Here is a 21,023-nt window from a genome sequence, read left to right on the forward strand (position 1 = left end):
ATGATACTCTTTGATTTATTTTCTTTTTCTTTTTTCATGTTTTAGCACATAGATTTGAGAAAAAAGATCAACTATGTTCTACTAGCCATTTAAGGACAAGTCTGGACTAGCAGAGGTCATAAGTAGTTCTTCTCTGGTGTCTCCTGAGAGTGGATTGATGCTGCCTGATATCATACACCTTTTTGGTCACAGTAGAACACATGTTATGTACAAGAGTGTGTCTTGGTCTGTTCAGGCTGCTATAGCACAACACCGTTAACTGAGTGGCTCATACACAACATACATTCTCACAGTTCAGAGGCTGGAAAGTCCAAGATCAAATTGCTGGCAGATTCAATGTTTGGTAAGGGCCCACTCTCTGATGCAGACAGCACTTTTTCACAGTATCCTCACATGATGGAATGGACAAATGAGCTCTCTGGTGTCTCAATTTTGTAAGGGCACAAATTCTTTGTTTTTATTTTTTTATTTGTTCATTTTAGTTACACATGACAGTAGAATGTATTTTGACATATTATACATAGATGGAGTATAACATCCCGTTTTTGTGGCTGTACATGATATGGAATTACACTGGTTGTGTATTCATACATGAACATAGGAAAGTTATGTCCGATTCATTCTACTGTCTGTTCTGTTCCCATCCTTCCTCCCTTTCCTTCATTCCCCTTTGTTGAATCAAGTGAATTTCTATTCTTCTCCCTCCCCCACTTACTGTGCGTTAGCATCTGTATATCAGAGAGAACATTCGGCCTTTGGTTTTCTGGGATTCGCTTATTTCATTTACCATGGTAGTCTCTAGTTCCATCCATTTACTGGCAAATAAATTAATTTCATTCTTTTTTTGGCTGAGTAATATTCCATTGTGTATATCTACCACATATTCTTTATCCATTCATCTGTTGACTAGCATCTAGGTTAGTTCCATATCTTAACTATTGTAATTGAACTGCTATAAACATTGATGTAGCCATATCACTATAATATGCTGATTTTAAGTCCTTTGTGTACAGTCAAATGGTGTTTTAAGGCCACAAATTCTTATCATGAGAGTTGAGGGTATAGCTCAACGGTAGGGTGCTTGACAAGCATATGTAACGCCCTGTATTTGATACCCAGCACTTAAATAAAGAAAAATGTGTGTGTGTGTGTGTGTGTGTGTGTGTGTGTATACAATTTCAATTCTTTTGTATATATTTAACACATTCCCAATCAAAAGTCTTGGAAAACTTTTCTTGTTGTTGAAATTGACAAGTTGATTCTAAAATTCATATGGAAATACAAAGTGTCTAGAATAGCCAAAACAATTTAAAACAAAAGAATAAAGGTGGAGGACAAACACTGCAAGAAATGACACATTCCTATAAATCTGTAATTATCTTCATGGTGTTATGTTGGTAAAAAGACTGGTAAGTAGATCAGTGAAATAGAGTCTAGAAATATACATATACGCCCAGCTGATTTATTTTTTTACAAAGATGGAAAGACAATGGCCAAAGTCTTTTAACAAGTGCTGTTGGAAAAACTAGACAGTCATATGCAAAATGAAATATTGATCCATATCTTGAAGCATTTGTCAAAATTAACTCAAAATGGATCACAGACCTAAATTCAAGCCTAGAACTTGTAGGAAAAAACATTAGAGAAAATCTTTGTAACTTAACTGCTAGTAAGATTTCTTAGGTGTAACACCAAAAGCAAGATTCATAAGAGAAAAAATGATAAATTTATCTTTACCAAAATTCAAAGCTGCTGTCCTCAAACAACACTGCTAAAATAATGAAAACATGTCAACAGACCAGGAGAAAATATTTGCAAAGCAAATGCCTGATAAAGGACACAAACTCAAACTACTTGTCGCTTGAGCTCAAAAATCCAGAATAAGAAATCAGTCAACCAGTCTAATTAAAAAGTAGGCACAATATTTGAGCAAATATTTTCCAATATCATTAATCATGGGGCAGAAAATTAAATCACAGTGAGATATCACTATATCCTTAGTGGAATGCCTAAAATTAAAAAGACTGAGCAACTTAAGAGTTGGCAAGGATGTGGAAGGACTAGAGTACTCATAAACTGCTTGGGGATGTAAAATGGTGCGTCCTTTAGAAAACAATTTGCCAATTACCTTAAAAGGTAAACATGCCTGTCATATAATTCAGTTACTCTCCTCCTATGTATTAACCTAAGAGAAATGAAAGCTTATATATAAAGAAAGACTCGTACATGGGTGCCCACAGACATTTTATTTTCAACAGTCAAAAGCTAACAAGAATATAAACATCAATATTTGAATGAATAAACACATATGGCATATCCAAAATGGAAAGCTATTCAGCAATACTTGATGACATTGTTTCTACGGGAAAATCAGAATAAAATTTTAAATTTCAACCTAATATGCTTTTTCTCTAGATTGTTCTCTACTATGAATGTAGCATCAACTCATACATTGAACTGTACATTATCATATTCAGAATAATTTATCCATGTAGACAGAGTAGAGATATTAATACAAATTTAGGAAAAAATTACCTATTTTTCCAAAAGGTAATGTTGCAGTGGCTTCAATTTCAAATAATGAAAGAAATCTGAGGTACAAAAACAAACAAACAAAAAAGACAAGCAAGAGTCACAGAGCAGGACTTCAGTTAGAATAAGGACATGATAGTGAGAATTTACAGAATTTGCTTTTAACTGATGTTTCTGATTCCAACCCTACAGAAAAGTTGTGAAGGTGAAGTTGATGGCAATGGCCAAGCAACTTTTCTCCTTGTGGATATTATAATGGTACAGCATAGTTTGGAATGGCGAGCTCTTCTCGAGGAACTGCTTTGGATCATTAACTGAATTCTATCTGTTCTTTCAGAGTGATAAATGAGTATATATTAGAGGCACATTAACAGTATCTAAGGTAGGTTTTGTTTAACCATTATTAATCACTAACATTGGTTAAATTATCCTTCTATAATCTAAACCTAAACTGTATTTGGATATAACTGCCTAGATGGATAAAATTATTTATTTTGGAAACTGGCATTTAAAATTAGTGAATTAAAAGTGCCCGTCTCAATGTACTCATTGTACTCAATGGTGAAAAGCTTTTACAGATCTGGAACAAGGTAGGGAAGCCCACACTCACCACTTCTATTCAACATAGTGCTGAAGTCCAGGCCAGAGATTAGGCAAGACAAAGAAATAAAAGTCATCATCCGAAGTGGGAGGGAAGAAATAAACCATATTTGTTTATAAGTGACACAATCTTACATTTAGAAAACCCTAAAGACTCCACACATACACATGCAAAACCACTAAAATCAGTAAGTGAACTTATTAAATTTTTCAGGACACTAAATCAACACACAAAAAGTAAGTTGCATTTATTATAAACACAAACAACAACCTATTTGTTATGGTATGAATATAAAGTGTTCCCTGAAAGCTCATATGTGAGACAACACAGGAATGTTCATAGATGAAATGATCAGATTATGACAGCTATGACCTAATCAGTAGATTAATACACTTGTTGGATTCCTAATTTGAATGGATTACTGGGTAGTAACTATAGGCGGGGACAGCATGAAGTAGGTCACTGGGGGCTGTGCCCTTGGGGATTATGTATCTTATCCCTGGCTCCTGTTTCTCTCTGCCTTTTGGCAGCCATGTGATAAGCAGCTTTCCTCTGCCATGCCCTAATGCCATGATGCCATCTGCCTATCCTGGGCCCCAGATCAATGGCATCACCCAACCATGGACTGAACTTTTGAAACCAAGAGCTCAAGGTAAACTTTTCCTTTTTTAAGTTGTTCTTCTCAGGTATTTTGGTGATGAAAAGCTGATTAACACACTGTTCAAAAGGTAAACTAAGAAAAATCCAATTATAATGGCACGAAGAAGAATAAAGTGCTTAAGAATAAACTCAACCAAGGAGATGAAAGGCTTGTATACTGAAAACTATAAAACACTGATTGAAGAAATTTAAGACACAAATAAATAAAAGGACATCCCATGTTCATGAATTGAAAGAATCAAATTGTTAAAATGTTCATACTTACCAAAGGGACTTACAGATTTACTGCAATTCCCATCAAAATCCTAATAATATTTTTACAGAAATAGAAAAAAATCCCCAAATTACTAGAAACTACAATAGATTTCAAATAGTTAAAGTGATGATTATTAGCAAGAAAAACAATGCTAGAGGTTATCACACTTCCCAATTTCAAAGTTTATTGAAAAGCTACCATAATCAGAAGAATATGGTATTGGCATAAAAACAGACACATGGAGCGAAGAAACAGAATAGAAAGTTCAAAAATAAACCCACATACATATGATTCAGTTTTGACAAAGGTGAGAAAAACTTACAATGAGAATGATATAGCCTCTTCAATAAATGGTGCTTAAAAACTGATTATCTAAATGCAAAAGAATGAAACTAGACTCTTCTACCACATACAAAATCCATCTCAAAATATATTAAACACTTAAATATAAACCCCAACAGTAAAAGTACTAGGAGAAAATAAAAAAGAAAAGCTTCATGACACTGATCTAGACAATAATTTCTTAGCTATGACACCAAAATACAGGCCAATGACAGACCAAAATGAAAACAAAACAGAAACAACAAAAACAACAGATAGGGCTGGGATTGCAGCTCAGTGGCAGAGTGCTTGCCTAGCACTTGTGAGGCACTGGGTTCGATTCTCAGCACCACATACAAATAAATAAAGGTCCATTAACAACTAAAAAAAAAAAAAAATTAAAAAACCCAACAGATAAGTGGGATTACACACAATTTAAAAATCTTCTTCATAGCAAAGAAAACAATTAGAATGAAAAAGGAACCTATGAAATGGAAAAAAAAATATTTTAGACCATATATCTGATAAGCAGCTAATATCTAAAATACACAAGAAACACTTAAAACTATATAGCAACACACACACACACACACACACACATCTAGTTAAAAAATGAACAAAAACCCTCAAATAAATATTTCTCCAAAGAAGACATAAAAATGGTGCTGAGGTATATGAAAAGGTGTGAACCATTCCTAGTCATTAAGAAAATACGAGTCAAAATTACAACGAGCTAACCCTTCATGTCTACTAGGATGATGATTAGAAAAAAATGCAAAGGATAACAAGTGCTGAAGAGATATGGAGAAAAGGGATCCTATGCACTGTTGGTGGGAATATAAATTGGCACAGGCACTATGTAAAACCCATAGTTTCCTAAAAAAAAAAAAAAAAAAAAGTCCGAAAAACAGAATTACCACTTTGTCCAGAAATCTCACTTGTGTTATATACCCAAAGGCAATGAAATCAGTATCTTGAAGAGACACCTGCTTCCCCATGTTCACTGCAACATTATTCTCAATAATCAAGATGTGAAAACAATCTATCAATGGATAAATGGATAAAGTAAATGTAGTTTTTATGTGTGTGTTTCCAAATCTACCCAATGGAATAATGTTTAGACATAAAAATGAAGGAAGCTGGAGGCCAAGTGAAATAAGCCAGACAGAAAGAAAAATACTGCATGATCTCACTTATGTTTTAAGTGCTGAGGTGCTAAGGATCGAACCCAGGGCCTCACACATGCCAGGCAAGGGTTCTACCACTGAGCCACAACTCCAGTACCTATGTGCAATTCTTTATGAAGCACTTCATTCTTACATTTTGTTGGCAAATGAGATCTTCTCTTCTACTCTCCTAGTTGTGTGACTCTAACTTAAGACAAATCTTTTAAAGGGCTATCATCTATAATCTAATCCCATTTCTTTCCTCTCTTCATTTGATCGAAACCTTAATTTGGAAGTCTTTGTATTTGTTCCTTGTGGACACTTGTTATTGAATAAATTCTAAATTCTTTATTTGTACCAAACATCTTTAAACTCAAAAGAATTCTGAAAAATGAATGGAGGATTTTTAAAAAGCAAAAAACAACAGCAAAAACAAGCCTTTTGTAAAGAGGCTGTATTTAGTAATGTGGTACAAAAATGCGAGTGTTTATTTTTTTAAAGCTTATGAACAAAATATAGCTCATGAGCAAGATTTGAAAAGGTTTTAGAGAATAAAGACAAGTTAAAAAAAAAAAAAGAGTGCATTCTTCCCAAGTGAAAAGCCCAAGGCGTCCAAGGCTTGATGATGCCCTAGATTTCTGAGAGGTCTACACTGAAACAATTATTTGTTTCTTTTTGAGTTGTCACATTTTTTAGGTCATTAATGGTAGGCAAATTTGTCAATGCAGCTTTTTATTATTAATGTCCATTATTAAATCCTAGTAAAATTTAAAACACATACATACATACAAGGTGAGATCATGGTACCTTTCTAGTTCTAGTATGGAATATTCAGAACCACAAGTTGTCACATTTTTGTAAACTGCTATAATCTTATTCTGCCCTGTTTTCTTCCCCATGGCTGTGGCCATTTCAGCCTTGGCTTAAACCTCTGTTGAAGTTCATATCCTGGTACTGCTGTGGACTGAACAGTGTACCTTCAAAATCATATACTGAATTATTTGGAGATGGGGTCTTTGGGAAATAATTAGGTTTAGATGAGCATGAAGATAGTGTTCTCCCAATGGGATTAGTATCCTTATAAGAAGAGACCCCAGAGGATACAGTGAGAAGGAAAGAAGGTGGTGGTCCAAGCCAGGAACAAGCTGTCACTAGATCTAACCACGATGGCGCTCTGATCTTGGACTTCTAGTTTCCAGAACTGTACGAGAATAAATTCCTGTTGCTGAAGTCCCTCAATCTACAGTATTTTGTTGTTGCAGCCAGAGGTAGGACTGGTGCCTTTGACCTCATTTATGTGACTCCTATAGAGATTTAGAAGCAGTTGGTCACTTTTCAACCTAATTCATGCTGCTACTGCAACCGCAGTGAAAAGCCAGATGTGGCTGAGCAAGTTCTGAGGTTGGCTCCCTTTCAGGAGTTGGGCCTCAACATGGAGAGGCCTGGGCCCAGATACATCTTGGCTTACTGGCTGCCTCAGTGAGCATTTCAAGATGAGGCAGGGTTTACTGTGAACATCAATTTACTTTTTATGCCTTTGTTTTGATTTTCTTAACTCTATGTGACTTAAGATGACAAAATACTGTTCTCAGAAACTGGGACATTGAATGTTACCACATTCAGAGAGGGACAAACTCTGAATTTGATATCATAGATTCACAGCAGCCCCTATTTGGAAATCTAGGCATATACCCTCCCTCCAGTTATCTGATTCCCGGAGTGCTATTTTACAACTCTCCCTCATATCTACCGGACTGTCCAGGTCACATTCTGTCCTCTTTGGTGTAAGTGCTGTTGACTTCTCTCCTCCTCACACCTTTCTGCACTTGGAGGCAGTTTTGACTTAATTTGTCATTAATTTCAACATTCCTTTACATAGTATAACTTTGTGCTTTTTGACCTCTTTTTTGAAGCAGTTATAACCTCTGTCTGGTCCCCTCATTGAATGAGTCAAATAATCTTTATCATGTGGTTTTTATATTTGTATGAAAGTTGCATTTTTATCTTTTTCTGAAAACTATCTTTTAACACACAACTTCCTCACTTGAAAATGGGGATAATAACGTACATTTTTCTCTCTTCAAATTTTTGGGATTAAATGAGTTATAATTAACCACTTTAATCCTTAAGGGATAAAAATATGTCTTATCTACTTTTGCTAATACACTGGAAGGAAAATCTGCATATCAGAGTGCTTATTATAAGGTACTAGATTAATAGGAGCCAATCCTATTACTATTAAACATTATTGGCAGCTCAGGAACCAGCAATCTCTGATCTCATTTTGAAAATGGACAGAGGGTTCACCTTAGGTAGAATTTGAGGAGCCAAAGGTGCAGAAGTGACTCTCTGGGCAAATGGGGACATGAACTCTCAACAGTGGTTTTCAATTCCACTGAAGAGGCCTTTTTAGAAGAAAAAGGTTAAAGGAGACTCCAAAAGTTACCTCTTCCTTTTGCCCCCAGGGATTCAGAGGTCAAAAGTGCTTTCTCCACACAAACATTAACTTGACTAATACACAATGACTCACACTTGTCCTGGCCTTTGTCTATGCTGACTAAAGTGGGAGGGCTTTTGTTGAATGTTCTTTCTTATTAGGAAGCTTTGATAATGTCACAGTCAGGCTAAGATAAGGTTATTAGTGTTAAGATAGTATTCACAAAGACAGTCAAGGGAAATAAGCAGCCCCTCCTGGTATGCATTATGAAATTAAAGTAGAACACATGTGTGGACTTCCAATATTTGTACTTCAGAATATAAAAAACCCTAAAGTAAAGAATCAAAGGGAGATATAGCCTAGCCCTCTTAGAATTGTCTCACCCTGGAGTTTCTTGTTCAGCAAATTTGATCTGATATTGAAGGAGGTACAGCCTTGGCCTTGGCAGTCAACCCTGACAACACAGAAAAACAAACCAAAACAAAAAACTAAAAGCAAACTTGTTCTACAACAATCATTCTTTTGTGTGTGTGTGTGTGTGTGTGGGTGTGTGGTGAAAGGGATCCAACCCAGGACCTCACACATGGCTCTGCCACTCAGGTATAACACCAGCCCAAAACAATGACTCTTACAGCTGACTTCTTGACATATCATTTTTTTGGGAAAAACAAACATACACAATGAATTATTATTTCAGAGTAAATTTAAATATCTTGAATCATAATAATGTTTTGTAATAATGGCTCTCATTTCATGAGAGACTATCCTTTTTATTAATAAAAATTGTGGTCATGTTCTAAAATGTTGCTTTTTAATAACAAGACTTTCCAAACATAATTCACTCAATATATATTTGTTAAAGACATACTATCTGCCAAGTAATATTCTAAATGTTGGGAACAGAATATAAAACCCCTCCAACACAAAAAAACACAAAAAAAACTACACAGAAAAATACTGTTTTAGTCATTTTTTTCACTGCTGTGACCAAAGAGAAATAGTTTATCTTGGGACTCACAGTTTCAGAGATCTGAGTCCACAGATAGCCAATTCCATTCCTGGGGGCTGAGTTGGGGCAGAACTAAATGGTAGAAGGGTGTGGAGGAGGGAAGCAACTGGGAACAGGGCATCAGAAAGTAGAGGGAGTGAGCTCTGCTCAACCAAAATAAACCCCTAAGATATGTCTCCCAAAACCCCTCTCCTCCAGCCACACTATATGCTTACTGTTAACACCCAGTTAATCTCCACCAGGGGATTAATGTGCTGATTAGATTAAGGTTCTCATAACCCAAATCATTTCATCTCTAAACTTTCTTGCATTGTCTCACACATCAGTTTTGGGGGGACAGCTCATATCTCAACCATAACAAATACTACATTTTAGGAAGATAAGGCAGACAGTAAACAATTACATGTCCAAAATTAAGAAGAGTTCAAATCAGATGAGTTTTACAGTACCTGCAGCTACACCTGGCAGAAGACCACAGCCTCCTGAAAGTCACTACCAAATTTCTGAACCACAAAAATTATGAGTTATAAATAAATGATTATTGTTTTTTAAGGTCACTAAATTGGGGATAATTTATTATTTGGCTTTAGGTAACCTGTTGCTTATAATAATAGCTCAATTTAAATATATTCTTTGTACCTCTTGCATGATAGTATTGTGCTTTCAATTGATTGCACGATTATTTTATATTAAATGTTGTGATGCAATTATAACATAGAAATTGTCCTTAGGGAGTACTTTGAAAGTGATCATTGTTATACAGTCACTCTTAGGAGTCTGGCATTTCTGAAGAGCTACAGAGATCATGAAATGATCAGATTCTTTTAAAGGAATGTGATCTCCTATCCCAAGTTTTCTAGGTTACTTTATTATTTGAAAAGTCTTTCTGGTAATATTAATACCTAAAAGATGCTTGTCTTGACAGATATTAAAAAAAAGAGGATAATTCTCTTTGCCTTGCTTTCCTTATTTAGTATAGATTATTAACTTTTATTTTTCAGACAAGGTCTCACTAAGTTGCTGATGCTGGCTTTGAATATAGATTATTAACTTTTAACCAATCAGACTAATGATCAATAGATTTATATAGAAACCATAAATGTGCCTGTTATCTGCTTCCCAAGCCATTAACTGATTTGAGACGTTTGTAAAAAATTATAGTGTATATAATTGGCCGAACATTAACAGTTTTGAACCTTTTTGAGATTGCCAAGGTGTCACCTGTTAAAAGACAATAGCTTCTCCATCTCACAAGGAGGAGATATACTGCTATTTTAGTGAAGAATGTCTACATGGAAAAAATAAAACCACCCTTTGTTTATACATTATAAATTATTGATTTCCATTCATAGCAGAAACTCTAGGGGCTAGGCCCAGCAATCTATTTTAGCAAGGCCCCTAGGCAACGCTGCGGGCTATTGTTTGTAAACCAGAGACATGGGACATTCCTATCCAGGGGATAAGACTCATCAGAAGATGATTCCTTGCTAGGTCTGCTTCAAATGTGTTTGGGGAGGAGGGAGGTGAGTAAGATGTTATTGTCATTTGTATTTTCTTTCATCTTGATTACCTTCTTACTTTGTCTTTAGGAGGCAGGATCTATGAAAAATAAAATTTAGTATCTTTAGGGTTGAAGAGATTTAAATAAGGACTTGAAATGAGACTGTCTGATAGGGGGAACACTTTTAGAAAAGTTCTTGAACAGGAATCAGGAAAAGATGTACTGTAAAAAGTCTTCACAGAATCTCAGAATTTTACCATTGAGAAAGACTGAAAGAAACCATCATATGTGCTTTTCAGTTGAATTTAAGAATATTCTATTATGTAACATAACCAGCGATCACAAATTGGAGTTAAATTAGTAAAGATTTAAGTACTGCCATAATAAATATTTATTGAACTATGTTGAATTATTCACTGTGCAAAAATTCAGTGCTATTGCCTAGAAGATTGAAAATATTTATCTCTTAGGAGAAGTTGTATAAGCTAAACAATTTTAACATACAGCCCCATACCAAATGGAAAAAATAAAAATTAAAGTACATGGAAAAAACACTGAGGTAGCTATTAATTTTACCTGGGGTTGGGAAGGAGTGACTTGTAGAGGGCTATAAAGAATGAGATGGAATTTGAGCTTGGCTTTGACGTATATGAAAATACACATATTTATAAATACCTTATGTTTCAGAGCAGTTTTAGCCACCTAGTAGAACTGAGTGGGAAACTCAAAGAGTTTTTGTGCACCCCCTACTGCTGTTCTGTAGATATCCCATGCCAGCATGCCACATTTGTGGAAATCAACAAACTTACACACTGACATGTCATTATCACCTGAAGTTCATAGTTCACGTTAATTAAGATTTACCCTGGGTATTTTACTTTATATGGGTTTGGATAATTCTTTTTTGGTAGATGGACAGAATACTTGTATTTATTTATTTTTATGTGATGCTGCTGAGGATGGAACCCAGTGCTTTCCATGTGCTAGGTAAGTGCTCTGCCACTGAGCTACAGCCCCAACTCCCTGCATTTGGATATATAAACATAGATCCATAATTATAGTATCACAAAAAGTGGTTTCACTGCCCTAAAAATCTATGCTTTGTGTGTCACACCACCTGCCACAATTCCTAGAAATCACTGAGCTCTCTATTCCATTCTGTTGATTCAGTTGTCTTTTCTTTCACCAATGTCAATGTCTTGATTATTCTAGCTTCACAGTAACTTTTGAAGACATTTAGAACTTGAGAGTCAGTTTGTTGATGTTTATAATATAATTTGCTGAGATTGCACCGAGTCCATAGAACAAGTTGGGAAGAACTGATACCTTGATGATAGTGAGGCTTCCAATCATGAACATGAGATCTCTCTTCCTTTAATTGGTTCTTCTTTGATTTCTTTCATCAGAGTTTTGTAATTTACCTCATAAAGATCTTATACACATTTTATTTTTATACCTAAATGTCACATTTTTGTGTGCCTGTAAATGGTATAACATTTATTTAAAATTCTACTGGATCATTGCTGACATATAGGAAATAAATTGAATTTGATATATTAGTCTTGCGTACTGAAACCTTGCTATATTTACTTTTTAGTTCAGTAGTTTTTGCTGTTGATTCCTTTGGAGTTTTTATATACATGATGTTCATGATATATTCAAATAATGACATATATATTTATTCCTTCTTGTCTTATTCTGTTTCCTGTTGCTTTAACAAAATACCTGAGACAAAGTAATCTATGTTAGAAAGAACAGAAATTTGGTTCCTTAGGGCAAAGAGGATGAAGAATTTGAAGACTTTGGAACAGAGAAATAATGGGATTTTAGTGCCCAGAATGGTTAGAGATAATCTAATCTACTCCTGTGAGTACCCTCTCCCCACTTGTGACAAATGTTTGCACTCAAATGTTAGCTTTGGACTGTCCAGAGTATGAAAAATAAAGGCTTTGGTTAGGCCATCCCACTCATTCTCTCAAGTGAAAGAGCAAGTTTGTTGAGGGCTTTTGATCTAACTTAACTCTTTATTTCACATGTGGGAAGGCTGTCACTTGTTCAAGGAGACCCAGCTTGTTAATGAGAAGATCAGATCAAAACAGCCCAGATTCGAGGAAAACACTCTACCATCTGAGCTGTATCCCCAGATGGATTTACTCCAAACTTAAGTACTGGTGGACATAGTCAAAGGAGTGTTAGAATAAGGGCCCAACTTTGGGACTGGAAAGAGTTAAGGAGTACAAATGAAAAATAAGAGGTCATTTATAAAAGTTATAGCTGAAGGTTTGATGAGTATACATCAAAACCTTTATTAGAAGCAACTAGCTCCAGTAACTGGATTTCACAGGTACCTAAAAACTATCTCACAATCTACCTTATAGAAAAATGTAATAATAAGCTTTTAATATTAAGCATTTTTGAGCAACAATTTCTACAGGAAATCTTCAGAACATTACTAATTATCAATCCATTTATAACATATTGTATCTATTGAGCTCCTACTCTGTACCAGGTGCTCGGCTAGAGCAGTAAAACAAGATTCTAGCTCTCATGGGATTTCTTAGTGGGGATGATTGAGAAAATTTATAAATTGAATATGTCAGATGGTATTAGGAACTTGGAGAAAAATAAATTAGTAAGTGGGATAGAATGACAGTGAAAGGAGCTAAGGGTTCTACCTTGTGTAGGGTGTTTTAGGAGGGCTTACTGATAAACCCATGTTGGAGCAGAGGCCCAAAGGATGTTAGGTGGCAGAATGAACATAAATAAATGTGGGGAAAGTAAGTTATGGGGAGAGGGAACAGTCATTTCCAAGGCCCCAGGAGTACATTTGACACGTTGTAAGTAATAAGAACTTTATGTGGGATGTGGGAGACATGATTATAGGTAGATAACGGAGGTCTTTATCGCATAGGGTCTTCTAGCCTTGAGGTTTCTGTTGAGTGAGATGAATAATCACAAGAGGATTGTGAACAGAGGTGGAGCATTATCTGCCATCTATCTTAAAAGGATCACTCTGTGGCTGTACTGGCAGACTATATTGGCTGTCTCAATAACCAGTTAATAGTGATGATGTCAGGGACACATGGTAGGTGTGAAGATGAGGAAAACTGACTAGAATACAGATGTATTTTGAAGGCAAACTTGACTTGCTGATGGCTAGATGTGAGGATGAGTGAAGAAAATGGTATGGGATGACTCCAGTTTTGGCTTGAGCAAGGGAAGGATGTCATGACATGATTGAGCTATAGAATATAGTAGGTTTATTCTTACACTATTAACAAAAGTCCAACTAACAAGTTCAGTTTATTTTTTAAAAGTTCTGGGAGAAAACGGAGTTTTACTGCTCATGACTTTATGATCTTTCAATCAGTCTCTGGCAGCCAATATCATAGACTTGAAATCTGGTGAGGCTTCTTGGTAAAACCTCCCATTCCTGCTAGTAGGACAGACTGGCATATCCACGCTTCCCTGCAGTACAGTTGCAAAGGATGGGAAGCAATGTCAGCTTTAGAGTTTCAATAATACTTGATAAAGGATGGAGGAAGAAAGGAAAGAAGGGAAGAAATGGAAGAACAGAAGGAAGGAGGGAAATGGGAAAAAGAAAAGTCAGAAATAATTCAATCCAGCCTCTAGAAAGTAGAGAATGAGGACCACTTATGGTATTCTTGAGATAGGTGAAGACTTTACAGTGTCACAAAATTAATGTCATAAAGTGGTATTGTATTAATGTAACAACAGATCAAAATATGGGCACATGCCATGTACACCATAGTTTCATATTGCAGTAAACTCACATTTAAAACCTTTGATGCACACTGCACCAAAACTTAACTCCATCCTTAATGCTAAGTTGAAGAGTTGACAGACTGGAAGGACAATGGTGAGTTCCATCATGTTGACTGATGTCCTTAATGATAAAGACATTGAGTGTATATGAAAACTTTTAGTGAGGGATGGTGCCACCTGTAATCCCAGCTACTTGGGAGGTGAGGTGGGAGTGCTGCTTGAACTCAGAAGTTTGTAAATTGCTTGGGCAAAACAGTGAGACCCCATCTCAAAAAACCAAACCAAACCAACAAGCAAAGAAAAAGAAAGAAAGAAAGCCGTCAATAAACAGCAAAATGTTTTCCCTCTCATACTTTATTGAGGTATAACTGACATATAAAAATAGTATAAATTTTACTCAGCCATAAAGAAGGACTTCAAGATATTTGCCAGTAAATGGATGGATTTGGAGACTATCATACTAAGTGATATAAGCCAGACCCCAAAAGCCAAAGGTCAAATATTTTTGTTGATATGTGAAAGCTAACCCCAGATAATGGGGGCAAGGGGAAGAACAGAATTTCAGTAGATCAGTCAAAGGGGAATGAAGGGAAGGGAGGGGGGATAGGAATAAGAAAGACAGTGAAGTGAATCTGACATAACTTTTCTATGTACACATATGAATAAACCATAGTGAATCCCACCATTGTGTATATCCATAACTATGGGGTTTTAATTAGAATAAGATATATTCCATGCTTGTATAATTATATTCAAATGAATTCTGTCATGAATAACTAAAAAGAACCAATAAAATAGTATATATTTAAGATATACAATGTAATGTTTTGATGTATGCATATATTCTGAAGTAATCACAATCAAGCTCATTAACACATTCATCACTTCAGTTTCAATTTTAGCAAATCTTTTAATAGGTGGCAAATCTGATTATAAAATTTCCTTTTATTCATTTAAAAATGCAATGAACTGTTCAAGGGCAACTGATTCCTGTGGCTCCAAGATGGAATTTCAGCATTATGTTAAAAATTTAGAACAAAAAATGAAAATCTTCCAAATAAACTCATCAAGGAATATTGTCATCTAAAGTTATTACATGATAAATTGTTTTTTAGATGACATTCTGAATACTTCAAGTGAACAGAATTTGTATAAGTGAAGGAGAAATTAAACATGGATTTTTCCTTATTGTATATGGTCTGCTATTACCATGAAAAAACTATTAATTTTCCTTAAGTTGATGGTTCTCCATCTTGTCCCCACAGAGAAAATTTGGGAATGTTTTTATTTGTCACAACTTGGGGTGGGATATACTGTGATCTAGTGGGAACAGGCCATGGATATTGCTCAGCATTTCACAATACACAGGACCATCTCCACAAGAAAAAAATATCTGGTCCAAAATGTCAACATGCAGTGGTTGAGAATTCTCCACTATGTCAGAGCCTATAGTTCATTCCACAGATCAAGCCACAACTGTATTTTTTTAATGGAAATTTTAAGCGCAACTATTTAGTTTAATAAGAAAGACTGGCATTATAGAGTTATATTCCTGGGATGGGGAGAATACCCTACTTGAGGTTACATGTTTTATAGTCAGCCATTACTAGAAACAGGCAAGTGTGTCAGATGAAGGCTTTGCCTAAGAATAGAGAGGGTTAATGAGAGAGTTTAAACCTAATAGCTTTGTTTCATGTTTAAGAACTTCATCTATGCATTGGTCATTTCAGTTCTACTGCAAGCTCTTCAGTTGCATGTCAATTACTGCTACCAAGTCCAGATGCTACATTTTAACCTCGTTGCCAGAAATTAATAAGATTCACAGATCCTGAGTACAATATTGTCTACAATATGTGCCTCATATTTTAAAGACCATCTGTTTCATATTTGTCTAAGAGGCTCTGCCAAAGAATTTGCATGCTTCAAGACTTTTTAAGTAAAAGCTTTTATATTAAAAAACATTTGAGGAATACCTATATTGAGATATAATATACACACCATAAAATGAAGCCATTTAAAGTGCGCATGTCAATGATTTTTAGTATACTCAAAGTTGTGTAACTATCATTACAATTTAAGGTTAGAAAACTTTCATTACCCCATAAGAAGCCCCATATCCATTAGTAGTCATCACAACTCCTCTAACATACTTTCTATTGCTTAAGATTTTATTATCCTAGTCTTTTCATACAAATGGAAACATAAACGTATTTTGTGGCTGGTGTTTTTAGCTAGCATGCTTTCAAGGTTCATCTGGTGGTAACATGTATCAGTACTTCATTTCATGTTCAAATAAATTTCACTGGAAATACATATCACATTTAAATAAATATATACTATTTTTATGTGTCAGTTGTACCAGTTGTATACCATTTGATGAACAGTTGGTTGTTTTTCACTTACATATTATTAACATTGCTACTATAAATATTTATGTACAAGTTCTTATGTGGATGGATGTTTTCATTTCTCTCAAGTATCATGAGCTGAACTGTGCTCCCAGACCCCCAATTCATGTGCTAAAATTCCAACCCCTAGTATCTCAGAGTGTAATTATATTTAGAAAGAAGGCTCCTAAAGAAAGCGATTAAGTTAAAATGACATTGTTAGCATGGGGCCATAATCCAGTATGACTGGTGTCCTTATAAAAGAGACAGCAGGGGTATGTATGCACCGAGAGATTGTGTGAGAACACAGAGAAGACACCAACTACCTCCCTGCTATTAGGTAATCAGCTACTGATAATAAAATCAAGGATGAGAATCAAATAGTTCTTCTTACACCTACTTTGTCTGACACACAGCAAGAAGAAAATAAGCAGAAAAATAATGGAAGGCAGAAGACTAAACATAGATATTTGTTGAAAATATTAATTTTACCAATGTTTAAAAGTTCTAAAAACAGAATATTTATTATTCGTCATGTTACTTCCAGAAACATCAGAAATTTCATGAGAATAACCATCTATTATTAAGCATAAAATGGATGCTTCAAGTATTTTTTGACTGAAAAGAATTAGAATAAATGTATTATTTAATAGTACATGTAATAAATTATTTAATGTAATTTATGTCACAACTTTCCTTCACAATTTTTGGCCCATGAATGAAAATTATAAGACTAATTAAAAATATAAAACATTTCAGAAAGCATACATACTCTATAGAGCAAAGCCTGGTTTTAAGTGATATAATCAAAAGAGAAAAAAATATCATTTTATGGTTAGAAAACAAAACGTCATCAAGTTATGAAAATTTGAATAATTTCTAAACTGGTCTTAAAAGCAATTTTAAGAGTCCAAATAGATGGGTTGTAGAGGAAGACTATTAAGATAAGGTGGTAGGGATGGATCACTTGATAGGAGGACAGAGTTAACTGATTTTAATAACAACAGTTTTCCATATAAAGGATCATTATACAGATAATGGAGATTATTTACATTGTATTTATATTTTGCAAGAAAAGAAGCATTCATTGCAATATGAAGGATTTAGTTTCAATATAACAAAGTAGGTTTCAACAAACAAAATCAGTCAAGTCAAGGGCAGTAAACAATGAAATAAGAATAAAGTTATGCTTGGGACCACTGCCTTTAGAGTTACATGTGCTCCTGAAAGGCTGTCTGAAAGCAGAGTGAGGCTAGAGATTGCAACTTTGGTTCCTGCTAAGCTCTTGTGCTATGTTCTGTGATACTATTTGTTTTATTACTCAGAGGCAACACCACATACTTTGGTCATTTAGCAAGGTGATTTCTGCATTTATAAAAAGATTATCCTGTAGTGTAATACACAGAACTCAAGCACACTAAGTCATGGGAGGGTTAGTGAGAGCGGCATATGTAAAAGACATTACTTCTTCTTTTGCCCTCTTGAAAACATAGTTTGAGTTGATGCTTAATCCTGCATGGCTAAATTAAATTTCTAAATGTTTTGATAATAGTTGATTTTATAACCAATTACTATTATTTGTAAAATATTAGTAGCTACATGTTGACTTATGATAAAGATATTCAGTTTGTTGTATTAATGAATTGAAAGGGACTGTTATCTAAAACTAAATGCATAACCTTTTTTTGCTAAGAGTTATATACAAAGAGAAAAGTTGAAGCTGTTATAAACATAGTAAAGCTATCTGGGTTTGAAGAAACAGGCTAAGGAACTAGGTCTATATAGTTTACACTGTATAACAATATATTTTTTTGGTCTTAGTAAACTCATCTGGAATCATTCTGAAGAACACACAAACACATTTAAAGATTTGGGGTATACTAAGGTTTGGGGTATCCAGTTTTTTTTTTCTCAGTGGTTCCTTAGTACAACAGTGATATTTCAGAGAATATAAAATCGTAGAGGAAGGCAACTTAAAAATTCTTTGCTGTAGCCAAGATGTGGGGACATGTATTTGTTTTGAATAAGTGGAAGAACTATCAAAAAAATAACAAATGTATACAATACATGGGATTCTGTAGTAGCAGTAATTTTATCATCTTTTGAGAAAAAACAAAGAAAATCCATATGTTCTATGATTTAGAAATTAAGTGATTCTAGTTTCAATTTCCACTAAAATATTTATTTAATTAAAGATATTTTACAGAAATAAATAATAGTATTTTCTAATACAGATAAGTGTGTGTAAATATATATATATATATATATATATATATATATATATATTCTTTTTTTTACAAAATTGTAGCATATCAGTTTTTCCTAAAACAGCACATAAAGGAATACCAGGAAACAAAAAGAAATGCTGAAATAGTCTCATTATTAAATTATAGCCATGGGCCTTCTGAACCTCAGTACGATATATGATTTCGTGGAAGAACATTAGATTTGGAGTCAGGGAGCCTGGCCTCCACTGTTTATTTGCTATGTGTCATAGGCAAGTTTCTCAATTTCTGAATCTTAGTTCTCTATCTTTAAAACAGGAATATTAATAACATCCATTTCACAGGACTGCTAGGAAAATTAAACACACGAGCATAAAGAAAAGCTCTTTATTATGTACAAAGAGCTACAAAGTAATAATTCTGTTTAATTTCATATAAAAGAACCAATGCATATCTCTCTTCAACTGAAGAATAAGCACCAAAAATGTGTGTTTTCTTCAGCTGCATTATGTCACCCTATAAACCTAGAGTAAGAAAATGCACCTTAGCTAAGCACCAAAGCCTCCTGGATGAATAAGATCCTGGGGATATTTCTATTACAGTTTTCTGGGCAGGTAAGTAGGAGCTAATGAGTCCTGAGGGTCGTTTAAAACTCGGAAGGCTTGAAGAAAACAAAATAAGTACATTTATATTATGTCTAATAGCTACAACATTATTCCTTAATTTAGTGATTTCAAAGTCCATTAATTCTTCATAAAAGAAGAAATGCTTAGTTTTTATCACTTGCAATTATTTGTTAATGTGAAAATGGATTCTCTTATTCAAAAGATCAAATACTAGTCCTTAAGGAAGAATAACTACAATGAAATAACAAAGTCTATCATAAATTTAGGTATCAGTGCTAAAATGGCTAGTTACACAAGAACACAGGAAAGGAGAACAATCTAAGACATCAGTATAACAATGATTAAAAAAAAAACCTGCCATATTTCTATATAAAGAACAAAAATTATAAAAAGTGCAATATTTATAGATATATCAATCTTAAGACATATAAAAACTTAATGAAAAGCTTACAGTGTTTTGATTTTAGTAGCAAGATGCAGTGAAAACAAATAATTGCCTAGGATTAACTTACTGTTAGGGGTTGTATTACTGTAAAGTTATCATGGTGTTATAATTTAAAGTTATTCAAATAACTAGGAGTTCTTATAGTTAAGCATTTACTTAAAATATTACTGACACGATATTAGTGAATCACGTGCTTAAGATATTAAAGGCCTTTCAAAAAGGAGATATATGTTGGTTGGATATATCAGGTTATATAAAACTAGACTAGTTTACTTCTCTCTTATTCCAACTCTTTTTACAATTAATCATATCAAAAAGTACACATTACCTCTCTTAATTCCCATGCCTCATCAGATACAGATATAGTCTTTGGAACAAAAATAAATGTTTTATCAGGAGTGTAAAATTAAGAATCTTTAGACCATTTGAAAACAGTATATTGAAAAGGGCTCAGTAAGTACTTAGCCAATGCAAAATCAAAAAAGGAAACAAATTCATTCAAATAGGAACAGTGTTTACTGACATCTACTGGACTGTTTAAACTTATAACTTTGCTCTACAGCTATAAAAGTTTATTAATACATTAGTCTGTGGAATGAATCAGATGTAGTTCATTCAAGCTCTTCCGTTTCTTTGGTGAACAGGTCTGCCAGATCAGCCACAGTCAAGACAGAGGCCTCGGAATGCTTTCCTGATGAGTTCGTGTGACTGCAGTTTTCCAAGTGGGCACAACCAGGAGGAAACCCCAAGGAATCAGTGATTACATTTATAGTAACAAAAGACCAAACATATATTTGTTCCTAAATTGTTAGAATTCGGCCATAAGAAACTTCCAGAAGAAAGTAGGAGATGAGATTTATTATTATAATGTGTCAAAAATTAATAAAGACTTGTATATATTATTTTCAGGTTTTGACATAAAATATATTTTTTTCTCTAAACAATTAATAAGAAAGAAGGTCCCCTGAGAGCAGCTGCTACAGCTTTAACCTTACAAATTACATTCTTACCATCTAAAGCTAATTTGTTTAAAGAAAATTTCAACAGTTCTTCCAACTACTATTTTATTTA

The 21,023-nt window shown here is 34.3% G+C and overlaps 1 protein-coding gene across 3 annotated transcripts in view; it reads right to left on the reverse strand.

Moving 5' to 3' along the window:
* Window positions 1-2,266: 2,266 nt before the first annotated feature.
* SHPRH (SNF2 histone linker PHD RING helicase) overlaps window positions 2,267-21,023 on the reverse strand; it is a 100,239-nt gene continuing 81,482 nt past the window's right edge. For all 3 annotated transcript variants that reach the window (XM_081295883.1, XM_081295882.1, XM_081295881.1), the window contains one exon: window positions 2,267-20,660. In XM_081295883.1, coding sequence (XP_081152009.1) covers window positions 20,564-20,660 — 97 coding nt within the window. In that variant the 3' untranslated portion in view covers window positions 2,267-20,563. The remainder of the gene's footprint in view (window positions 20,661-21,023) is intronic.

This window comes from Spermophilus citellus (genome assembly GCF_964194105.1).
Source record: "Spermophilus citellus genome assembly, chromosome: 5".
Taxonomy (NCBI): domain Eukaryota; kingdom Metazoa; phylum Chordata; class Mammalia; order Rodentia; family Sciuridae; genus Spermophilus; species Spermophilus citellus.